General features: G+C 46.8%; 1 protein-coding gene across 1 annotated transcript in view; it reads right to left on the bottom strand.

Moving 5' to 3' along the window:
• Window positions 1-14: 14 nt before the first annotated feature.
• The window catches only part of GBF1 (golgi brefeldin A resistant guanine nucleotide exchange factor 1), a 102,899-nt gene continuing 86,541 nt past the window's right edge, over window positions 15-16,372 (bottom strand). The window contains exons 22-40 of the mRNA XM_009322402.1: window positions 15,512-15,748; window positions 14,498-14,591; window positions 11,615-11,791; window positions 11,113-11,177; window positions 10,888-11,011; window positions 10,225-10,296; window positions 8,751-8,845; window positions 8,154-8,307; window positions 7,715-7,937; window positions 5,845-6,008; window positions 5,291-5,537; window positions 4,696-4,895; window positions 3,563-3,713; window positions 3,059-3,189; window positions 2,596-2,697; window positions 1,893-2,006; window positions 1,467-1,644; window positions 1,121-1,258; window positions 15-762 (exon numbers count right to left, since the gene is read on the bottom strand). Coding sequence (XP_009320677.1) covers window positions 476-762; window positions 1,121-1,258; window positions 1,467-1,644; window positions 1,893-2,006; window positions 2,596-2,697; window positions 3,059-3,189; window positions 3,563-3,713; window positions 4,696-4,895; window positions 5,291-5,537; window positions 5,845-6,008; window positions 7,715-7,937; window positions 8,154-8,307; window positions 8,751-8,845; window positions 10,225-10,296; window positions 10,888-11,011; window positions 11,113-11,177; window positions 11,615-11,791; window positions 14,498-14,591; window positions 15,512-15,748 — 2,953 coding nt within the window. The 3' untranslated portion in view covers window positions 15-475. The remainder of the gene's footprint in view (window positions 763-1,120; window positions 1,259-1,466; window positions 1,645-1,892; window positions 2,007-2,595; window positions 2,698-3,058; window positions 3,190-3,562; window positions 3,714-4,695; window positions 4,896-5,290; window positions 5,538-5,844; window positions 6,009-7,714; window positions 7,938-8,153; window positions 8,308-8,750; window positions 8,846-10,224; window positions 10,297-10,887; window positions 11,012-11,112; window positions 11,178-11,614; window positions 11,792-14,497; window positions 14,592-15,511; window positions 15,749-16,372) is intronic.

Consider the following 16,372-nt stretch of genomic DNA (forward strand, 5'->3'; position numbering starts at 1 on the left):
CGGCATGCCCAGAGCCCAAACAAAGCAATGCGACCAGAAGCATGGGCAGGAAAGCTAGGGAATGGCTGGGGAATTGTCCAGGACTGAATAATCTGAGGGGCAGTTCTGTACTGCAGCCCCTCTCTGGTGTGACATCAGGGAGTTTCCCCTCTTCACCAGATGAACTGGTGGCAGCTTGGTCCCAGGCTGCTGGGCGTGGGCGTTGCCTGGCCCCTGAGATTGTGAAGGCGGGAAGGAGACTGGTCAGTGAAACTGGGCACCCCTCCAAGGCGACAGGGATTTCTAGGCGGATTTCTAGGTGGTTGCCACAAGAGGGGAGCAGAATGTGATGTGCTCCAAAGGGATTGTGGCAGCAGCCCTTCTGCTCAGGTTAGCATCATCTTCTAAAACAAACATGCCCGCTGCCAGAGAACATTTGGCCAGCATCCTCCACCCACAGAGCTTCCTCAGCAGACAGGTCTCAGACACCCTCGAATTAATTGACTTCAGAGGTTGTCATGGGGTCAGTGGGCCGTGGAGTAGCTAAGAGGGGAACAGGAGAGGTGGCTTCAATTAGGGCTGGGTTGAGAATGATTGGAAGAGTCATAGGCGGCACCCCAACCTGCAGGGGAGAGGCAAGAGGCTGCAGGATGAGTGGCGGCTGTGCTGTCGTAGGAGGTATGTCTGTAACGGGGCTTGTCTTTGTTGGAGCTGATGCTGGGAAAGAAGGAGAGGCAGAGGTGCTGATGGTGGGTGAGGCAGGTGCAGTGGCTCTCTCAGACTCTGGAAAAAGGAAGAGACAAAATACATCCTTATACAAGCCCTGACAAAGTCACCTTTCAGCTCAAAGCTAATCAAGGCTGAAGATCAACTCAGGGGCCTTTTCAGACTTGTCCCTTCCACATACCTTCATATGAGGCCCTGAGGAACAGGTGCTGAAGGCACCTGCCCCAGGCATTCTGCCCCAACCTCTGCCCACCCCAATAACCTCAGCAAGAAGGCCACAACCTATCCATTTGGAAGCACAACAGTTCCACAACACCAGAGGCCTAGTCACTGCAGATCACGCTAAACCAAGGAAAAGCAGATCCATGCCACCGTGCTGGGAAGATGATTCCAGGAAGAAGGATACAGGACTCACCACTGGCACCCAGTTCACCGGGCTTCTCCAAAGGAGCCAGGTGGGTGGCTGGTCTCACATCCCCTGCAGAAGAAGGGGGCAGGGCAGACACTATTGATTTCTGATGCTGCAGCTCCATTGGTATGCTAGGGACAGGATCTAGGGAAACAAAACAAGCAGTGAGCCCACACACCAGTTTGCTCTCTCCTTTTGCCCGCCCTCAGTTTGCCCTCCTTGTGCCAAGCTCCCACAGCCTCCTGCAACTATAATTTCATCAGCATCCAGGCAGTATGGCAGCTGGGTACTGGACAAGGTGCAAGCACTGGGTCCAAGACCTGTTTTCTTAAGGTTTCTCAGCCCCTCGTACCTTGGATGACTGTCTGTTTGAAGAGCTCATCCCGCAGCCTAGGTAAGAAACAGTCAATCCGCTCCCAGGTGATCTCCCAGAGATCCGAGTATCCCGTCCGTGAGTCAGCACTGTGGAATATCCCAGCCGTATCCATTACAAGCAGCATATTCTTCAGAGACTCTGGTATGGCCTCCAGCTGTAATCAGAGAGACTCCTCAGGACACAGAGAATGGACATATAGCAATGAACAAAAGCTCAAAACAGCTGATGGGGTGCCTTGGAAACAGAAGCCAAGGGGAGAGACCATGAAACAAAATGGTTTTGGAAAGATTAAGAGGTTAAAAAAAAAACAAAACACCAAACCCAAAACACCTTTCAAGTTTAGAAGGTCAAAACTGATGAATGGTTGTTCAAAGCACTGCAGCATCACTTTCAGCACCTTACCAGTAAGTCACTGGAGCCAGCATGCATGTATTTGTCCATGAAGTCCAGGATTGTCAGCCACAGGGCAGCAAAGGTGGTCAGCGAGAGCAATGGGGAGAGATGCTGTAGGAACACCTAGAAAAAAAACACAACTACTGTCAACAAGTAGTATCAGGGCTGTTGCTCATAGCTTGATAAGCCAGTCTTGCAAATCTGGAATTCCTCCTCCTTGTGGCAGGCTAGGAGCATGCACAGGCCCAGCCTGAGGACGCCAGAGGCCTCCACTCTTCTGAGCTGCATATGTAGAGGAGTGGATCTTGTCTCCTTTGCATGAGGCCACTGCAGTCTGCATCACCATGTCTTCCAGCCCTTCCAGGCTCTCTGCCTTAGGTCAGTACTATCAGCTTGTGACGTGTCATTTCACCACTAGAACAGACTGTCTTCAACTAATGTCGGGTGAAATACTTCTCTCTCCATCCTTCCTAAAGTCACAAACTCCTTCCTGACAACTTTTCCCGAAAGCCAGGATCATGGAGACAGTTCTGGAAAGAAGGCATGTCCCAACAGCAGAAGGTGGTGGAGAAGCCCAGCACTGAAGACAGTCAAATCAGCAAACTGACACCTATCCAGATCAGAGATGCTGAGAAGCTAATACAGCAAACAGTTTGGTTTTCTCGAGGCAGATGGTTTCCCCTGAGCTTTCAGGCAGCAGAAGCATGCTCACCTTCGAGAGTAGTGTTGAGGCTCTCATCCTAGTTTCTTCCATCCCACCAATGTCAGCTGGGCTGATGTTCTCGAGTAGCTTGGTTAGCAGAGGGAACAGCACCTGTTGGATCAGACACATTGATATTTCAGAGCTAAAAAAGGACTGATGATATTTGCATAGACAGCCTTACAGGAAGGAGCCGGCTTTTGGGGCTGGTGGCTTCTAGGCAGAGAGCATGGGAGAAGCAATGGGAAGTGGAAATGAGTGGATTCATTTCAATACTCCAAGAGGCTCCATCAGAAGCCTAAGCACAGAAGAACTTTTCACAGGATGAGAGTAGGGAATGCCTCATCTGTTGTGGTGAACAAGCTGCTCAAGAAGATGGTGCTAAAGTAGGACACCATTCTGCCACTCCCACAGACAGCTTTGCTCTTCCAGACAATGCTTCCTGCCTACATGCCCAGCCCAGCCAGGACGTTACCTTGTTGAAGCAGGACTCCCATTCCAGGGCATCCAGGGCCTGAAGGTCATGTACCAGGAGGGCCCGCTGCAAGTAAGTGAGTGCCTGCATCCGTACCTGGCGTCGGGCATCACAGCACAGCCAGGCAATACCTGCAAGAGAGGGATTCAGGGCAAAGCCCACAGGGAAAGTGTCACATCCCTACTTCCCCAGCCTAGGGTGAAAAGTCTAGTGAAGATCAAACACTGGGGGGGGGGGAAGAAAAGAAAAAAAAAGAAAAAGGATTACACTTGTTCCAGGCCACAGACTGGGAATCTACTGTCAGGTCCAGAAGCAAGCTGGCAGCTAACTCATGCTAAAGATACCTTTCCGGATCTGATCCCAGTCCTTTTTCAATTACAGCAGACCCTAGAAACAACCTCCGCCTGCTTTCTGCAGTTAGTTCTTGGCTCCTCAACTTTCCTCAGTGCTGCCATTATTTTGGAAGTGTCTCTGCTCACTCTCGTCACAAGGGGATGGCTTTACCCTGTAGCAAAGGGCACCAGCAGTTGGACCACAGTGTTCGGGAATCTGCTTCGATTTTCCTCCCTGCTGTCTCTAGATGGCGTTGCTCCTCTGCCCAGGAGCTGTAGATGGTGGCCGCTCGTGTGTGCAAGGTGTGCATGAGGTCCAGGAGCTGCAAGTCAAGCATCACATTAAGCAACACACAGCACTTAAATTTTTGAAGCACCCCTGGTCTTTGCTCTTCCCCAAACCAATGCTCAAAGGCTCACAGCTACTCAAGCCTGCTTCCTGTATGTACATAACCATGTACAGCTATGGAGACGCTGTCAGGCCCTGCTGTCTGTGCCCTCCCTAAGTGGTCAAGTGCCAGGCATCTTCAGCAAGATTGGTGTCAGTTCAGTAGCCACATCAATCCCGTCTTCGAGGAACAGCATCCCAATCCTGCCAGGAGAAAGAATGGAGCCTTTCCTGGCACAGAGCATTGACTCTCCCAGGCAGAGGGAGAAACCCAGTGATTCAGCTATGCTGTCCAGGGACAACTCTCTGCAACTTTTTTTTTTTTTTTTAAAAAACAAAAAAAGCATGAAGCACAAGCAAAGCTCCCTCAGAACAGCTCCATATGGGCAAATGACAGCACTCTAGTCACTTTACTGCTGAACTGAGGCCCAACAGCCTGGCAGTCAGCAGGCCTGTGCCTTTGCACCTTTGAAGTACCAGCTGGAGAGAGAAATGACTCCCTCATCCCAGTCCTCTGTACTTGAAATCCCAGTGCCTCAGCCCACAGGGCTTTCCCCTCTCTGCAAGCTCAGATGCCCTGTCAGACTCCTCACTAATCCTACATGAACCTCATGCCTCCAAATGCCCTTGATCCACATCCATCTTACCTACTATAGTGACTCACAGCTCCAGACCCCGCCACCCTCCTCGCTTTTTCAGAGGACTTCTCTCTTCACTGCTATTCTGCTTTTGCCTGTCCAAATTGCAGTCTTCCTCTTTCACTGCAGAACCACCCACTGCCAGCAGAGCCACCCTCTGCCATCCAGTGCCCACTAACCCAGGATGCAGCCCCCCCTCACCCCATGAAGAATCCCAGTGACTCCCTAGCAAGGCCCTGAGATTGGGAAAGGAGAGGAGGAAATCCTTGCTATACTTACGTCCTGACTAACCTGTAAAGACACAGTGTGGTAGCTGGCAGGGATGCTCTCATCCTCGTCCTCATCACTGTGTGTGTGCGCCTGGTGCTGGCTCAAGACCCGTGATCGCCGTGTGGAGCTCTCCTTCGGCTTTTTTTTTAACCGACTGGATTTACTGTCATACCTGTGGCTCTTCCCTCTCTTCTCCTGGGACTTGTAGCCTAGGAAGTGAAAGGCAGCAACATACCGTACACACACTACCCCACAAAATTTTCTGCCTTTCAACACACACAGCAGCCACCTTTTGATATCCCCAGCGGAGGGCCCTGTCCTGTGAAATGACAACTACCCACTTGAAGAGGTACCCAGCACCCGTCAGGAACAGCATTCAGCAACAGCTGATACTGCTAGCTCCACATCAGCTCCACACCTCCCCTCCAACCCAGAGAGAGGGATAAGAATAAGGTCCCTGCCGCCAGCAGAAGCCAGGACACTTTTCTCACAGCAGATCATTTTCTGGGGGTGGGGGACCCGTTCTCTGACAGTATACTTTACAATCCTTGCTGACAGGCCACCCCAAGCCCAATCCTGATTGTCAAACCGAGGGCCATCTTACCCCCATTCAAGCTCGCCTCCACAAAGATGCGGATGGTTTTGACACAGAGCTCAAAGTTCTCAGGTGTAACGTGGGCAGCATCTCGCACGATGAAGGACAGGGACTCCACACACTTCATGAGAGACTTTGTGTCATGTGGGCCCAAATCCAGCCCCACAGTCAGGCTGTACTGGTTGACAAGAGGAGATGGCCCCAGCCTGCTGAGCCCAGCAGTGGATCTGGAGGTGTCGATGTCATCTTTCCCCACCTGCAGGGCACAGCAAGAGGGTAGCAGGAGAGGGTAGCATAACAGCAGCACCTCATGCACACGCTGAAAGGGCCTTTCTTCTGAAGCTAACAGGTAATGTTTTTGTAGGATCCATTTCCCTTCCTCATTTGCCTCCAAGCTTTCTCCGCTCCATCTGCATCTCCTCCCCACATCCTCCCTTTACACTGTCAGCTCATCTTAGCTCTCTTTTCTACTGCCTTATTCTTTCTCTCCCTACCACACCCTCTGCCCACAACCATGCTAGAAGTAGTCTTCTTCAGGCACCAGGAGCCCATTGGCTACTCACCACTAGCCAGCCACTGTTCATGACATCCACATCTGTCACCGAGCGATGCATCTTGCCTGGCTTCCCATGGTCTGTGTACACCTCCGAATCAGAGGTGTAGCCACGGTCCAGGCTCATGTCACTTGGATGACAGGAGGAGGAGACCTCACTGTCTGACTGAGCACCTTCAAGACAAAAGGCATGGGTTTTAGATCAAAGCCAAATCAAGAACTTGGAAGAGCAGCTGTGGATAAGGGAGAAGCAATCCAGATTAGTCAGATCAACATCAGTTAGGAACCACCAGTGGGCCCTGGAAGAAGCTGGGCCAGGCCTCTCCTCCTGTGAGAGGAAGAACAACTATAACAGGAGCATGCACAGGAGACAGCAGGAAACACAGATCTTTGACACTGTTTCTCCCCTGTAGCTACGTTTGGCTTTACCCTTCAGAGGGAAGGGGCTTTCCATCCTCTGCTACATCACTTGTCAGCCTGACCGTGGATTTAAAGAGGGCAGGAAGTCCAATGCTTTGACCTTGAGGGAAGAATCAGACGTACTACACACTTTAAGAACTACTGGAGGTGCTAGGTTCAGCCAAGACAACTCCAAAAGCACAACACGGAATGACATGACTCACGTAGGGCCTCTGGGGTCACTTAGCTCTAAATAATACTGGTAAAGTCTCTCATGAACAGCAATCTACATTAGCATGTTCCACACCTGTCAGATCTACCTTCCCTGACCTTTAGGATAACCTTAAAATTTCACACGTCGCAAGCACAGAAATCTTTGCAAGGGCCAGATTTAAGCTACTGATATCATGTTATTTAGAAGCAAAAATTCATTCTCTCCATCATTCAACATTATCTAGAAACTCACCAGCAGAGAGACAGACTTGCTGTGAACACAGTGCACCAAACATTTTCAGAAGGAGGTAAAGAGAACTAATGTTCTGATGTGCAAGATGCTACAGTCAAGTAGTTTGCTCAATCAGCAAAGACAGAAGCAGTAAAAAAAAAAAAAAAAAAAAAAAAAAAAAAAAAAAAAAAAAAAAAAAAAAAAAAAAAAAAAAAAAAAAAAAAAGAAGAGAGCCCAGCATTAGCCCAGAAGGCAAAGGCCATAGGGGTTTTGCAAAATCAGGTTTCTCCCATCTGTCTAGCGCAAAGCATCAGGACCTAGCAAGGAACTTCTAGAAAAGCAAAGAAGAAAATGAAAGCTTCTGGAAAAGTCTTTTCTTGCTGTTTGCTTTGAAAGTCTGAAGCTGTCAGCCTCAAATACACTGCCAGCTGGCTAAAGCAAAACAGGAACAGTTTGCTGAAAAAGACTGTCTTTCTAACACAGTCAAGAGAAGTGGGAAATAGTGGGTTGGTCTTGTGGGAATGGTTCAGACACTCTGAACACAAATGGATTTGGAAATAGAATTTTAAAGAACAACTTCCTTTACGAGATCCTTAAAACGGGGACAGAAAGGAGTCAGTCCCACAAAAGAAGCAAGTATGACAGGAACAACAGCTGGGTTTACATTACACACCCAGATGAGAGATTAAGGCTATATTACCCAAGGCACCAGACCACAACCAGCAGAAAATGCTCCTTGGGTAGAGCAAAGACCTTCTACAGCTGCTACAACCGATATCAATTTTCCTCCCACTGCTCCCCCAGGGACTAGCACCTGGACTGCTGCTCACTGAGTAGGAAGAGATGGCAGAGCAGAGACAGGGACAGACCATGGGGTAGGAGCGAACAGCAGGTGCTGGTCTTTAATCTTGCTAATGTAGTTTAATATCAGCTTTGTTTTCTTGCAGTCCCCTTTGCTAATTGAAAAGCTTGAGGAAGCAGCTGCTTATCTGGCAGGCAGGCATCAGATTTCCTAGCAAAAGCTGGCCCGTCTTACCTGTGTCGTTATCTGCCCTTGCTGTAACCTGCAGGGCTGCAGGCGGCTTCACCCCAGACCCAATACACTCCAGGAGGGTGAAGAGCGTGTACCAGTCATCCCCGGAGTGAATGTTGGCAGCATTGGTCTTCAGGAGTTCATGGAGGCCGTAGGCAACCTCATGGCTAACTCTGCACAGCACATTTGGCTTCATCATGAGCAGAATACGTAACGAGAGGAGAACCTGGCCAGAGAAGGAGACAAGAATAACAGCCTCTATTATTTACACTCCATTCTCCAGCAAAGTCCCCGTTCATTTATTTAGAGCTACTTGCAACTGCTGTTTGTTGTTACCTGCAGCACAGATAGGTTAAATGTGGGTCCATCCAACAGCAATTGGTTTCCTGTTTTGCCAGGTGTAGCCACAAAACTCAGTAACTGACTTTCAAAAATCCCTTACCTGCGCGCTGATTTCTTCCCGACGAAGGAGCCGAATTGCCAGTCTCAGCAGCCCCACCACTGCCCTCTCCACCAAGAAGCAGAACTCCATCGCATGGACACAGAGATGGTAGAGGTGGTCTCGGACAGTTTGCCAGACACAGGTCACACGGTCCCTAGCCACAACAAGGAGGAGGGAAAGGGTAGGATGAAAGGAGATGAGACAAGCGGGGTCCAGCTACCTCTCCCAGAACTCCAGACAACCCAGTATTTCTTCATTTCAATGAAAGACTCCAGCCGGGAGATATAAGAACAGACACACAGAAACAACAAAGCCGTCAAAATTCTTACTTACTTGATTACTTGCAAAGCAATCAGGTGGGAGAATTCTCCCTCCACAGTTTAGTTTACGTTCTCCAAATCTCAGGATATCAAGCAATAACTCATAGCCCCTCTGTTTGCACATGCTAGAGTGGAATTGCTAAGCCCTGAAATTACAGCCGCATGCTGCTTCAGCTGGCAAATCAAGCACATAAGGAACTCATTCCCTGGACCCAGGCAGCAGCTGCAGTGAAGCAGGGACATTTACAGTGAATCTGCAGGTATTTCAAGGTCATACCTATTCTCTAGTACAATCCTCAGAAGCATCTCCAAGCAGAAGGCAGCATCCTCTTCATCATATGTCTCCTCATCAGGAGTCACAGAAATTAGAGCCTAGAAAAGCCAGGAAACATTTGTGAATCACAAGCCCCCAAAACTGGGGGACCAGCAAGTGAGGACCAACAGAATGCTTTGAGTCTGGGCAAACTGCACTCCACTGTCTGGTGAGGTCATGCATAGTCTATCAAAAATGCACTGGATAGAGATCAAGCTAAATATATGGAAAATTGTATTTTTTTTATTATGCAAGATGAACTTAAAGGATGTTAAACCCTGACGAAGTCTCTCAGATGGAGAGGAATTCTGAAAGCCAGCAGCTTCTTGCCAAGAATACGTGAAGCACAGAAAAGGCAGCTATACCTAGAAATTATTACAAATACTGGAATTATTCCTCTCGAGCCATCAGCTTGCATATTAAGGGAGAATTTCTGACATAATAGGGGTCAGAGCAAAATGTTCCCCCAGAACTGACATGGCACACAAAAACTGAGTCACCACTTCTCCACGTGGGCCAGCAACATAGTGGTCTTTGTGTGATCCAAACAGCAAGTTCTGCTTTAGCTGTTTTAAGTATTGTTCTTTGGGGTTTACTCACTTATCTTTATTTTGAAACTCAATACTTATTCTTCTGAACCTCTGCAGCAAGCCTTGATAAATAAACCTTTCCTTTGTTTTAGCATAAGTCTCAATAGTGTCATGCACCCTATTGATGAAGCCAGTGAATTGCAATTACAGCAGCCTGAAGGGAAAGGCGCTTGCACTTTAAGGAGCCATGGAATTAGGCAACACACACTGCCAGACCACACAGCATCCCTACAAGGGCTGCACTGCACTATTTGCTTTTGGAAGTGGTGAGCAGCAGCCAGATTTGTTCCACACCCTGGAGCGGTCTCAAACTCCACACTAGCCTGAGAAGCCACTACCAGAACCAGGTAAGTAACTACCCTCCCCCAGGGAGATGAGCTTCTGTAGCCCAAAGGCTAGTGAGTCCAGCCTTATCACGTCTCCCACAGCAGCCAGGTACCACACTACCTAGGGGCACACAGTCAAATATTTCTGTACAGCTCCTCCCTCTAAAGTGGTCTTCTAGAATGTTCTCATTAGGCACACAGCATACCAAAAAAGATGAAAAAGCATAACCTTAAGCTCCTACGCAGAGCTACACATATTTTCAAACACTTAACATGACCTCCTCAAGGCTTTTAGAATGCATTCCACAATTTAATGTCTTCCTCTACTACTAAAGCAATTGTGGCTGCCAGCACAGAAGTTACATGTAACAGCTGAACTAATGACTAGTTTCATATCCCAAATAGGTCCAAGACCTCCTCTGGGGACAGGGGAGCTAGGCGAATACATAGCACATATCCATGATCATGCATAGCATACTTGTTCCATCACCAGTCCAATCCCTTGCCCAATATCTCTCTCACCTTCATGAGCTCCTGAAGGGATTCAAGTTGGAGGAATTTGCTTTCTGTGATCAACTTCTCAGGATCACATTGCTGCAAAAGACAGAAGAGAGGGCTGTGCATCTGGGGGATGGGGAAGGCATACAAACAGATCCTCCAGAAACACAGCTTATTCCCAGGAAAGACAGAGATAGTAGCTTTAACAGAATTACCTGGAGGAAAACTCCTGCCAGCTAGTTCGCTCCTTTAACATCAATTACCTTTAACAGACTTGATCTGTGCTAGACAGATTTTAACAGGTAACTCCTCTGTCCACACACTGCTCAAACCCCAGGTTCAGATTTTGTTGGCACCATACACCTTAACACTGTCTTGGAAAAGATTAGTCATTTAAGAATTTATTAATTTGTCTTCAATTATAGGACTGTGATGCCAAGGGCAGATGCCAGCCTCTTGTGGGGAATCGTTCCTGTTTTCAAGTGTTACGCACAAATGTAGTAACAGCACATAAGACCCTTTAGCTGTCAATGCAGATACGCTCCTCTGTAGTTTCTTCCAATTCCCAAGTCCTCTGGAACCTGCAATACTGCCTAGAAGCATGCATATTTATGCTTCTGTTGCCTGTTATCCACATAGTACTATCACCACGAACAAAAGCAGGTTCTTTTACAGCCTGTATATTACCTTTATGCATTCCAGAGCCGTTCGCTTTGCTTCCTGTGTCTCTGTAGAAGGCCCTCTCATACCAGATTGCTCTGTCCCACTGAGGGTGAGCCAACTAACAAAACTCAGCACTGTAGATTCACCACTGCAAATCAGAAGACACCAGCATCAGTGAGAAAACAAGAAATCATATTATTTTCCAGCTTTAGTACAAAAAGGACTGCCTGGGCCATCGACACCACTCACCGGTTAGATGGTGTCTCCTCACGTTGCAGATAGATTTTGCCATTAGGATCCACAAAGTCCTCGACCTGGCAGACAGACCAGAACATGTATAAGATCAATTGTCTACTTATTGGTAGCCTTCCCCCCCAACCCCATAACGTTTCACTTAGTGATGAAACGCTACACCAAACCACCCATGTGTATGCAGTCAACCCCAGCTCTTCACCCCCTCACCCCTTCAGTAAAGTGTCACCCCCATCTAGCAATATTCAAAATCTGTTCAAGTAAAATTTATTTCTCAAATCCAACAAAAAGTAAAACGAGAAAAAAATTAAACCCTATGAAAGAAGCTGGAGCCTGCACATAACTCATACTACACCCTTTGAAGGCTTTCTAGCTCTGTACACACTTTACCAAAGCCAGGCCTTTGCAAGAAAGCTCTCCTCCTCTTTGAACTGGTTCTATGAAAAGCCATCTTCCCACTTCCCTACTCTTCAGTTACCCACGGGCTGGCTATTATTACCTCCACCATGGCCTTGGGCAGCAGCTCTGCTCGGAAAAGCTGTAGCATGGCCTCCATGATGTTTTTCCAGCCCTCCCGCAGAATGTCACCATGGCGATGGGCCAAGTGAAACACAGTCTTTGCTGCAATATGGGCCTTGGGATTACTTCCAAAAACAGTGGGCAGGTTCTCAATAGACTGCAGGAAAGAAGAGGGGGTGGCGATCAGTTAGCAAGAGATGTTTTCTTTTCAACACAAATTAGGGCAGACTGTTCAGAACTGGTTACGGGAAAGACAAAAATTCCGTGTACGACGCTTGGATAACCCCTCAGCTCATATTCACTTTGCACAAAAACAAGGACAAGACAGCTTACCTGATACAAGCTGAATCACTGAGCCACCTAGACATAAGCTCTCCAAGAAGGATAACAATACAGCACCATTTTGAAAGTGCTTGCTGAAAACTCACTAACACTAATTTAGTCTGCTATGGGAACTCATTCCAGGATCAAAGCCGCCTTCAAAAAGTACCACATCTCCTCTGGAAGCAGCAAATACTCCGCTTTAGTGTTAGAGAACGAAACTATGGCAAAAAGCATTACTGACTTGCAGAGCTACTCCTGCCGCTACTTAACAGCAAGATTCAAAGTAAGAGTGATGAACCCTAACATACAGTCTCTGCCAGTAATGGCTGGATCACAATTCCTCATAATCTGTTAACGCACTCACAGCTTTTCAAAATACAAAAAGTGTGCTAAGTCATTTAAACCAACCAAGTATATGCTGCCAAAACAAGAAAAAACCCAGCAACCATGTGAGCTAGTATCAGGCACTGTAACATGCTCCATGTTTCTGCAGTTACTTAAGCTCATAGCAATGTTCCTTTTGACAAGAGATGGGCTTTGCCATTCTCTTGCTTATGTGGACAAAACCCATACTTACTCCTTCATCAAGAAAGGAGAGAGAAGACAGGAGATAGGATGGATTGAAAATGTGGCTCTTCCAATCTCAGACCTGAAGTTCAGAAAAACTAGCTCTTGCTTCAGCCAGACTGCGGACAAAACTATTATCAAAATGGGTCTTTGATCTACAGGTGAACCCCATTAGAAGTGCCAATCCGGAAGTCTGGCAGAAATGTGACAACCAATTTGTTTTTTCCATTGTTGCTATGGGGAAACCACATGAATACATACATCACCAAAGCTCTCAGAGTGCAGACAGCAGTATGCCTGATTTTGCAGTGTGGCAACAAGCCACAACCACCGAATTAAGACACACAGGGGTTTTGCTACTACTTATACACTGAGTCAGTATGAGTCTTAACTGTGTATCAAGAAGTGGGGCACTCGTTCTTCTTAAATCACTTAATCCCCCTCCATGTTCCATTCCATTCCATTCCATTCCTCTTCTTTTAACCAAAGGGGCCATGCATAGCAATTGCAGTGCTTGGAGGGGATGCCTGGTCACCAGGATGATCTGACCTGGGAAGTGACTACAGCAGCTATATGACACTTTGGTGTTCTTCCCTTGCTTTCTAACAGTTGCTCTTTGTTTTGTCTCCTCAGCCCCTGAAGACAGCCCCTCCTCTCCCCCCTTCCACCAGACTGTCTCTCAAATATTTGTTCAGTTGTCATATTCCACTACTGTCTCCAAGCCTTACAGGAATTTAGGACAGCAGAAAGTAATTGGTGTACTTGGAATCTGGCCAAAGATAAGAAGCCACAGCCTTCTTCAAATCCAGAAGTCCCTGATTCTACGTCATCACCAAAAGACATGCTTGCTTAATTTACACAGACCTCGGACTGCTCCAGATTCCAGTCTCACAACTAGATGGGATGCAGCTGGCAATAGCTGGTGCCTCTGAGGGCTTAGTCTGGTTGCTTCTACTGTGTTAATCTGTGTCAAACAGTTGTTTCATGGCAGACATTCCTCTGCTTCTGTTATCTATTGGTAGTCTCAAGGTCTGGTATGCCTGGAGAGGATCAAGTATTTCATCTTTACTGTTGTGAGCTGCGGAGGAAGAGGGAATCTAAAGCAACCCCACCGCTTGGGATTTCTTGGTCTTTTAATAGTCAACCTGGTACTTTTATATGTGTGGCAATTCTATTCTGCTCACTGTGGGTCTTGCACTGGTTCTCAGAGCAATGCTGTGAGATTCTTTGTGAGTTCTGACCCTTTAAAGGAGTTGCTGTCGTCTTCTCCTTAGCACAAAGCATGGTCTGCCACACACTGTCTATCAAACACCTTGGGGAGAAACAGGCTGATGCTGTAACACACAAACAGATTTGGGCAAAAAAAGCTAACACCAACTACTGTACCTTGAATTTATTCTCACAGTACAATCCATGGAAACAGTCTTTAGGGCTTGCCAAATGCGGGGCTGACAGCCGATCATATTACCAGACTCCAAACACAAACCGACAATTCAAAGCATTTGTTTTTCTAACCCCTTTATGCTGGGTGGATGCACAGCCCCTACACTTTGGAAAAACAGCTCACAAAACAATCCCTCTTGGCACCGCATAAGCTCTATAACTAAATATTCAATAGCTGAAATGCAGAAACTTGCTTGGGATCATAAGTCTCCCTGTGATCAAGACAGCGATCGTCCAAGTCTCTTTAGATCAAGTAGGTGGAATGAACATTTTTATGTCATAGCATTCTGCTCTGCACAAGCTGCCACTTGTGGGTGAGTAGAAGGAAACTTGCATATTTGAACCTGTCCTATCGAATTCCTACTTCACTACACACTTTTAATTGCCTCCTCCAGAAAACTCTGGGCAGGGACCGATAGATATCTACAGATACCATGATAACTAAAATAAGCAAATATTACTGCTTAACAGAGGAAGAGAGCTCTGATATACTAAAAGCCATGCTTCTTTCCCCTCCTTGCAAACTTACCTCGCTGCTGAGGGCTGTAAACTTGCAGAGAGAAATTATGAGATTGTCAAACACATCACTAAGGCCATAGTGAGCAGAAATCATGGCACATTTCCTGGGGAAAGAAGAAAACAGAAAATAATGTATTAAGTCAGCACAGACAGGTCTGTCTACAGGACAGCAAATCAGAGAGCCTCTCTGTTGACATTTTAGACCTTCCTCTCCACCCACTCATAATGAATGCTGATGCATAGAAGTCTGCTATTATCCCACAAATAATCTCAGTCCTCATCCATAGACCCTGATAGTTGTCTGTGCTGATGCAAGGATCACTTTCAAGAAGTGAGTCTAAACAGACAGACCACTTGCACCTGTGCCAATATACCTAATCTCCTGTCTTGACATAAGAGCGAGTTGCTGAGATTGGCGATAGTGTTGAAGGTCTAGTTTCCAAGAGATCATGGCTACAGCAGTATATTAACAGAGCTTTAAAACTATGCTTAAGGCATCATTTGGTCTGGATCTAAGCATGACCAAAGATCGTTCCAATACAGTTTCTCACAAATAGCAAGTTTTTTGAATACTGGTCATCCGGGAAAGAAAAAAAGAAAAAAATCCCCCATCCCGTTCAGCCACAGCTATGGCCTCATACACATGAGAGGTTTTCTTCATATACAGGGATTTTGCCAGCACCACTGTGCAAGTTAAGAGTCACTTTTTCCCCTCACTTCTAAACAGCACAGCTATGTCTTTTAAATGTAACCGGGTTGGAGTTTAAAAATACATACCCCAGGCACTTTGATTTATTACAACACAGCAGTCAAGCCAAACAGTGAGCGGCAACCAAGAGAGGCCAAGATGGGATGAATCAATACAAATGACAGAACAAAACTAGAGGACCGTACGTCACAATAAAATGCTCTTCAGCTGCTAGGAAAAGTAACAGTTGATTTTCACTGTGGCGTCTCTAGCAGGTAAACAGGAGACAATGGCCACACTTTAACTCTTCTGGGTCTTCACGAATGCAAGAGTTACCTGAAACCAGAGATAGCCTTCTGGATGATTGTTTCTTCTAAGCTCTTGTCAAAAACATAAGAAAGTGCTGCTATGGTTGGCCCCCACGTCATGGTGAAAAGATCATGGTCATAGCTTCCAGGAGGCACATGGAGAAATATTCCCTCATCAGTGGCACCACGATGTAGCAGGACATTCCAGATATAGTTTTCCTTCACCAGGCCCGTCTGTTCTTCTGGCATCACTATCTCATCATTTCTACAAGGGAGGAAGGCAGAAAGGTTGAATTTTTCATTCTGAGCCAAACCTAACATTTACACAGTGCCTTTCATTACATGGTCCCAAAGCTAAGCGATACCTACTCTGGAGTGATTTTGTCAGCTCCTGAAACATTCTATTTTCCTAGGCCTGCCTGCTTCCCCTGCCCCTCTTTGACATCCTGGATATAAAGTCCGGTGGCTCTCAGCAGCACCCAGCAGCAACCGTGTAAGGATAGTATTGAAGAAGGAGCTACCTAACACTACAAGTGCAAAACGTAACACACACTGCAGTTAAATGGTGGGAAATTTTGGACCGCACACTGGCACAGCTTCACCCCCCCCATCCCAACTCTCACCCCATTAGAGTGCTCTGCATATCTCATTACTCCCAGATAAAAAAAAAAAAATTAAATGGTTATATCACTGCAGTCAACAGTAGGCACGAGTACCTCTGTATAAGAATAATGCAAATATTCATATTATGCCAAGATCAAATATCAGAAAGCCAAGTAGCACAAAATTAAAGACAAAACAAGAAACCAAATGTATGATGGGTGATTCATAATTAGGGTACCACAGCTCCTTACTCTAACTGGATTAAAGCTATACAATAATAAAACAA

The sequence above is a fragment of the Pygoscelis adeliae genome, unplaced genomic scaffold (genome assembly GCF_000699105.1).
Source record: "Pygoscelis adeliae isolate BGI_AS28 unplaced genomic scaffold, ASM69910v1 Scaffold244, whole genome shotgun sequence".
NCBI lineage: Eukaryota > Metazoa > Chordata > Aves > Sphenisciformes > Spheniscidae > Pygoscelis > Pygoscelis adeliae.